The sequence below is a fragment of the Hordeum vulgare genome, chromosome 4H (genome assembly GCF_904849725.1).
Source record: "Hordeum vulgare subsp. vulgare chromosome 4H, MorexV3_pseudomolecules_assembly, whole genome shotgun sequence".
Classification (NCBI taxonomy): Eukaryota; Viridiplantae; Streptophyta; class Magnoliopsida; order Poales; family Poaceae; genus Hordeum; species Hordeum vulgare.
The window spans coordinates 586,157,613-586,165,595 of record NC_058521.1 but is presented as its reverse complement, the minus strand read 5'-3'; the positions used below and the strand labels follow the sequence as shown (position 1 = coordinate 586,165,595).

The 7,983-nt window shown below is 46.0% G+C and overlaps 1 protein-coding gene and 1 pseudogene across 1 annotated transcript; one reads left to right on the top strand and one right to left on the bottom strand.

Annotated features, from left to right (window-relative positions):
• The first annotated feature begins 2,697 nt into the window (after positions 1-2,697).
• LOC123447293 lies at positions 2,698-3,447 on the top strand. Its single transcript, XM_045123883.1, has one exon. It carries the CDS (start codon positions 2,925-2,927, stop codon positions 3,273-3,275), a length of 351 nt encoding a protein of 116 aa, XP_044979818.1. The 5' UTR covers positions 2,698-2,924; the 3' UTR covers positions 3,276-3,447.
• A 1,274-nt stretch (positions 3,448-4,721) lies between these two features.
• LOC123450836 lies at positions 4,722-6,281 on the bottom strand (annotated as a pseudogene).
• Positions 6,282-7,983: the final 1,702 nt, after the last annotated feature.

Below are 7,983 nucleotides of genomic sequence, written 5' to 3'. Positions count from 1 at the left end.
CACTTGCACGTGATTGATGGAGAAGAAGAGGGAGAAAGAAAAGAATGAATAAAGAAAAAGAAAATATGGTTGAGGGTGGGTTCACGTCCTGCCTATGGGACTGTTCAAGCGCGTCCGCGAGCCCTCATACCCTCCCTATATGTGAAATGGGTATATGGGTTCGAAGACAGTCCGGATGTATAGAAATAATACTCCCTCCATTTTCCGATGTAGTATGCTCGTGCTTCCTGAGATCTAAGCTTGACCATAAATTAACCAACAACGCCCATTGCGGCAGAAGAAAAAATATTTCATTGAATTCGTATTCGGATGAATTTTTCAATGGTATAATTTTTTCTTCTTACGCAGTCATCTATGTTGATTAAATTTATGGTCAAACTCGAAGCTCAAAAACCGAGGATACACTATATTATGGAATTGAGGGAGTATGAGGGGTTCGAATGGGCTATTTTTTTCTCTTTTCAATGACCGAACACGTTCGCAAATGTATGAGCAATTATTTGAGATGTCAAGTTTTAGATGCTCTAAGGCCACTTCCAATGCATTGGTGCTAATATGAGGTTCTAAGTACATTAAACAGTTTAGCAACTAAAGTCCAAAATGCATAGTTGCTTAGGGGGTGTTTGTTTCCAGAGACTTTTTGGTGTAGGGACTAAAAAAAGTCTATTTTAGTCCCATGTGAAACAAACAGGAGGGACTTTTAGGGACTAAAAAAAGGAAGAAGTCCCTATGGAAGGGTCTTTCGAGACTTTTTTGACACTTTTTCCAACATCGCCTTACTTTTAACATGTTATTTAATAACTTCTAGTACATTAATAGGGCTAACATGGTCTTTTTGCATGTCATTTAATTACCTCTAGTCTCTGTTTAGTTCATGAAAACATACGAGTATGGACTAGGAACTTTTTAGTTGGGATTAAAAAAGTCCTCGGACTTCTGAAACAAACAGGGCCTTAGCTTATTATAGCTAAGCCTCCTTATTTAATGTTTTTGTAATTAAAGTTGTGCATGCATTGCTGCATTTCTTTCATTTAATTGCTTTACCTAGGTTCACATGTTTAGCATTGTTTTTTTCTAAGATCACTACATTCATTTCTCTTCTATTAATTAGTTTGTTACATCAGAGTTTTTACCTATGTAAGAGTCTTAACATCTGTACAAGATGAAACACTGAGACTAGCCTAACTGACCGACAGACTTGCATTGCAATTGCATTGACTCGTCGTCAACGGAGCGAGGACTGAATCGTCAAGTCCCGAGTCCTCTACCACTGGACCGACCAGAGGGCCAGCTACAACTAGACCGGAGACCCTCGAAAAGTTCCTTGCGAAGCTGCCTCGGTTAATGCCCATCAGTCAGGTGGGGTTTTCAGTAGTAGTAGCAGATCGATCGAGGATCGATGTGTCGACAACACTAGCAGGAAGGTGCAGGTGGAGGGTGTGTTTGGTTGGAGCCCCAACTAGCCTCATCAAAATTTTGACATGACCAATGCAAAGGGTATGATCAAATTTTTGGCTAGCTATTTCTGTTTAGTTTGTAGCCATTGTATGTCCAAAAAGTTGGCGGAATAGATCATCAATTGGTTTGCAACATACTGATTTGATAAAAAAAATTATTTGTCTTCCGTAACTTTCTAACATGGCGAAAGCCTGTTTTGCAGTCAAAACAAGGGCCTTGTTTGATACATAGGCTAGAGTTAGTTTGAGCTAGTTGAGGCTCAAATAGCACTAAAGTATCCAAACATGAGGGTTAGATTGGAGCTAGTTGTATCTAACCCATCAAAAAAACTAGCCCGCCCAAAAGGTGCTAATTGGAGCTAGTTTTTACTGGGCCCACTAAAGGTCACTTTTCTCTCTCTATCCACCAGGTAACGACCCACTAAAAAATCACTTTTCTCCATCAAATACAACTATCGCCAATCTAACCCTATCATCCAAACACATCTTTGACTAGAGTTAGTTTAAGGTTGGTCATGAGCTAGAAACTAACTCTAACATGTAGCTAAGTTAGAGTATCTAAACAGGGCCAAGAAAAAGAAAACTGACACGCACTCTAAGATCCTACAAAGCGGCGTATCTCGATGCATGCGTCCGCTAAATTTGTGGGGACATCCATTAATTATAAACTTATGAGCAACTTCAACCATTTCATACGCATACTATGTTTTTTAGTTATCATGAACAATGATTAATTTCTATTTTATGTATGTTCTATATTCGTGCATATCTGTTTTCGTCTTAATTTGATGTACATTTAGATCGAAGATTCACACAAAGTAGATGTTTTCTTTTTCTTCTTCGCCCAGTTATGTTCGTTGCATGCAACTGAGGCCAACTCTAGCGCACGATCTCAAACGGTCGTCTGTTTCGGCCTGTTTTTATCCGTTTGGACGAGAAAGGGTAACCAATGTCCATATCGGTGCGGCCGACGCACGGCCGCACCTTCTTAACTAATGAATTTCATAACATGCTTTGAAAAGATAAAATTACCGCTACTTTCGATTAAGGTTTTTTTGTATATGCTGCTACCATTTTCGTGGAGAAGTTGGCGAGCCCAAGCACGAAAGACACCTATCCACAGCTCCATCCACAAAGCATGGCTGCTTCTGTCGCCGTGGCGTCCACGAGTCGCCCTTCGCCGCCGCCCGAGGCACCGACCAGGCCAGGTGTGCGCCGCGCGTGCCACAGCCAGCGCTCGCCCGGCGACACGCGTTGCCTTCCCCAGCGCAGCACGCACACGAACTTCGCGAGCCTTCCTCCCGCCCCGATCCACCGTCCGGTCCGATCCAATCCAACGCTTACCTATAAAAGCAAGCCCGCCGGAACGACCACTCCCAGCGTCCTGCTCAGCCAGCCACTGATAATTTCTGCAGCCGGAGCTGCTACTACTACTACTAGCCAAGCTTGTTACAGCAGAGCGGAGCGATGGAGAAGCTGACGCCGAGCAACGCCAAGAAGGCGATGGAGGAGAGGGAGGAGAAGCCCAAGGTGCCGTCGACCGACCCGGACGGCAGCCTCGCCGACCTCGCCGCCGGGCAGCGGCAGCCGCAGCACCAGGCGCCCAACATCTCGGAGATGAAGCCGGTGACGCGTGAGGCGTACGGCGGAGGGATGTACGCGGCGGAGGAGGGCCGGCGGGAGCCCGGGAAGCAGCGGGCCAGTGCCACGCAGAGCGCCGACGGGCCGGAGGAGCCCGTGGGAAAGCCCAGGCACCCGCCGCCCCCGTCCACCGGCGACCGCGACCTCGACATCACCGGCATGTCCTACATCCAGTAGGCAGTCGGCAGCTCATCTTCCTCCGTTTGCGTGCCCGTGTGTTTAGACTTTGGACGGTGTGGCGCGGATTGTACTTGTGTTTGTGTACGCGCGCCTGATAGAGCTGCCGTTCTGAGTTGTCTTCTCCTTTGTGCATGACTGAGGAATAAAATGTGTGCGCAAGTTTTCTTTCCCTTGGGCCCTTGTGAGAGGGTATGGTAAGAGCATATTATTTTTAGAAAAGATGGTCCTCTTTATAAAATACTAGCACAAATGCCCGTGCGTTGCACAATGAAAAAAGTGTAGTTCATTGATAAAAACGCACTGGATACTGTAAAAAAAAGGCACGTACGTAAGGTCGATCATAAAATATGTACAAGGAAAGAACCTAGTGCAAGTACATCATGTCCAAAGATTATAACATTTATCAAATATTGATGCTTAACATGTCCAAAGATTATAACATTTATCAAATATTGATGCTTAAGTTAACATGTTACAATACAAATAGTCGATACAAAATAAAGACAAATATTGATTAGCATTATATTCTATATAGTATTTTAAAAAATATTTAACATGTAAAATAACAACATATTCAAACTCTACACATTTTTCTAATCAAATTTCATATATAACATGTTTAAATTGGATTTACGGTTTAAAAGATATTGTTATTTGAAATTTTATATTCATTCTGAATGGACTTCGAGGTTATTAACGCATATGTGAGGGGTTTACGTACAAAATTTGAAAAACGATTCACTCTGGCTACAGTTTGGACCGCGGGTTATTTAGCATGAAAGTAAGGGGGTCTTTTGTAAAATGTGAAAAAACGGTTCGCCTCACTTATAAACGAACTGCGGGTTAATTAGAGGAAACTACAGGGGCCTTTCTGCAAAACCGCCACGACGAAGGATAGAAACTATGGGTGCTTTATTATTAGGAGAGATGTACAAGGTTGGTGTCATGGGATACCAGCCACACATGTTTACCTACTCTTAAGTTATCCTAGATTATGTATGATAGCAGAGATAATTGCAAGCAAGTACCGTATTGTATCACTAGTCAAAAGTAGTTTTTACATGTCAGTACTACTTCACAGACTAATTGTTACTAGTTAGCATGCATGTGCAACGCACAACTAACCGAACAATTTATAAATTGTTTTTTATATTAAAATTTTAGTGTGTGTGTGTATATATATATATATAGATATATATATATAGCTGCAAAAATATTGAAACACACACAATATACACATTACTTGCACTTCATTAAAAAAATTGAAAACAAACGTACTTAATGGAATAATGAAAAAAATGTCTGGAGTAACATAAGACAAGGAGAAACATTGAGATCATTTGAAGGTTGCAGCAAGCTGAAATGAATCCTAACTTCTTCACTTGATGCATCATATCTAGCTTCGATGTCTGAAAAAAGGCTTAAAATACAGATAATCTGGCATTAGAACAGCACAACAACCTGGTATTTCAGAGGAAATATATACAACCTAAGATCTTTTGGCACTTGTATATAAAGGTTGAGGTATCACCTGCAAAAACTCCAAAAAATCAAACAGAAATCCGTTGTGAGTAACTGCAAATCACAAAAAATATCAACAGTCCCAACATATATAACCAGTGAACGGAAACAGTAGTGTAAAATCATAATAATAGGTAGGTCCTTTGCTGAGCACAAATCATAATAATCGGTTGACATGAAATTAAAGCTTCTAGAGCTACCTCACAGGTGAAGAATTGTGGCTTATTAATGGGGTATGCCGGTCTTGTGACATTCTCAGTTTTTGCTACAGTGAGCATTGTAATTAAGCTACAGTGATGACCATGATCAACAACTAAACAATTTGCTAAATTGGATATGATCAAGTTGAAATTCATATCTCTTTTCAAATTCCACGTAAAATGACTCTGAATTATATGGAAATAAAATAATTTCCCAAACAGCATCGGAAAAATGTTGCACAATTGTGGAATAATCCAAAACAATTATTATTAAGGAAAACAACATCACCCTCGATGTTGGTGTAGACCTCACCATCAAAACAGAGTCATTTTTGCATTTAAAAGTGCTCTTAAATTTCATGGAAAAATCCAAACATATTCCAATGGGCCCAATTATTTTTGTGGTCATTGAAAATACTGTAAGATATGTGTTGGACCATGTCACACATTTTTGCTATAGGGAATAGTTGCAGGAATTAAAGAAAGCAGAAAATAGTAGTATAGATATAGAAAAATAGGCATACCTTGCTTTCCTTTCCTTCTCGGTCCTTCTACTCTTCAAGTACTATCCCACAAATGAGCTTCATACTTCCCACTTCACCTATGCCTGCACAATTGATGAAGTCTGATAAGCAGCTTTATCAAGCATCTATTTAGTTAATATAATGAAACACATTGTTCTGTTTCTTTCCTCTCATCAAAACTAAGCCTACCTGATCACGCCATGGTAACAAGACGACCGGGAGCTAGGTGCTCGCACCGCAGTAATTGCAGAAGTAGAACCGGCGGCACCCTTCTCCTCTCTATATTCCGCAACCGTTACACGATTAATATAATCAACAATTTTCTCAGGCTCATCCTTTTTGACAACGCTGAGAACTTGAACGCCCTTATAATTATCGCCACTATCCGCACACCCCTCATTTTCTAGCACACTTACCAAAGCATCCTTCTCCCCGGCATGGTTCTCGTTATTCAAAGGGTCAACTGAGTCGCTCTTCATGTCTGCATGTGCCTGAATTTTGCCTTCATCAACTTCCTCATTCTTCGGGGGCTTCTTCTTATCAGTGACACTGGACTCAGCATCGTTGGCGCCTGACTCCATTGCACTGTGCAAGACAACAATCTCCACAGGAGCAGGGGCCATTGTAGGCAAGGAATTCAGATTGATAGAAGGGCTCGTCTTGATCTTCCGGCCATTGCCCGATTCCCTAGCAGCTTTCTCCTTCACAAAACCATCCATTTGCTGACCCTGACTAACTTGCTCCCCATATTTCATCATCTATCATGAACCTAACCTGCCTAGCAGCCGTCCTATTCATGAACTATCTGAAAGAGGGGGCAAAGACAGAGCATCCCAAACAAGAAAAAAGAATCAAACGGTTAGATCCCAACCAGGCAATCATTCTCTTCGGAAGTATCGGCGGTGGGAAGGAGGGCGGCGGTGGTGCAGCGCGGGGACGTCCGTGGCGGGTCTCGGGGGCGGGAGATGAGGGCCGCGGTGGCGCGGCGCGCAGCTGGCGGTAGCGGGGCTCAGCGACGGGAGAGGAGGGCCACGGTGGCGGGGCGCGTGGCCGGCGGTGGTAGGGAGAGGGGCCGACGGCGAGCGCGAGGGGGCGAGGGGCCGATTGGGGGCGGGAGATGAGGGTCGCGGTGGCACGGCGCGCAGCCGGCGGTAGCGGGGCGCGTGGCCGGTGGTGGCAGGGCGAGGGGCCGACGACGAGCGCGAGGGGGCGAGGGGCCGATCGGGGGCGGGAGATGAGGGCTGCGGTGGCGCGGCGCGCGGCTGGCGGTAGCGGGGCTCGGCGGTGGGAGAGGAGGGCCACGGTGGCGGGGCGCGTGGCCGGCGGTGGCGCGGTGCGGGGCCGACGGCGAGCGCGAGGGGGCGAGGGGCCGATCGGGTGAGAGGGGATCTGTGCGAGCGGTTTCAGCGGGGTGTTTTCACAGCGAGCTATTAACGCTGTCTGTTGGAGGTGGAGCACGGTCAGTCATAGGAATTTGCTAAGTGCACACATAGATGTATTAGGTAAATGCTGGCTGTTGGATTAGGGTTTGGGAGACTAATTGTGTGGTGCTGATTGCTTCGTGTATTTTGTTGTACTAATTGTTGAGTGCACCTAAGAAAGTTCTCGTTTGCTTGTTTAATAGTAGTATAGATGAAACGGGTTGACAAGCGTATAAACGCGTATTGATCACATATCCGACAGACCTGGCCCGCATGTCACACGACACGGTGGCGTACACGAGCCGGCTCGGTCGCTCGTTGTAACTGGCTAGATCTATTAACTGGCTCAGACTGATTATTGTTGTAGCTAGCCCCGCGATTCCGAGGAACTTCGTTGTAACTGGCCCCGCGATTCTGAGGAACTTCGTGAGTCGCCGGCGCCCCCCTCCCCTCCGCCTCCTCTTCTCCGCCACTGTCTCTAGCCTCGTTGCGGTGACGGCGCCCCTCTGCCTTCCAAGGTGGCTCGAGGAGATCTCGCGATGGACGCGTGGTGGCCGGGTGGCTCGGGGCGTCTTGATGGTGACTTCTGCCAAAAGCCGAGGGGAACGGTGCGCGCATGGGGAGCAGGGCAACATGAAGGTGTCCCGAGGCCTCCTCACTGATGCCCAGGGGTAGCGCGCGTTTCCTCTGGTGGATATGCCCAGGGGTAGCGCGTGTTTCCGCTGGTGGATATGGCCACCGCATTGGATCTAGGCCAACGTGTGGCGTGTGGGCATAAGGAGCTTCGGTCCGGTGCGTCGGTGTGGTGGTCGCGTCGCCAGCCCGATCCAGGCCAGTGTCGGTGACTCGTGAAGTTCCCCTGAATTGCGGGGCCAGTTACAACGACATAGGGGAGGGGAGCGAGCGACCGAGCCGGTTCGTCCGCGTCCGCTCGTGTACGCCACCGTGTCGCCTGACATGCGGGCCAGGTCTGTCAGATACGTGGTCAATACGCGTTTATACGTTTGTTAGCCCGTTTTGCAACAATTAGTCTGTGAAA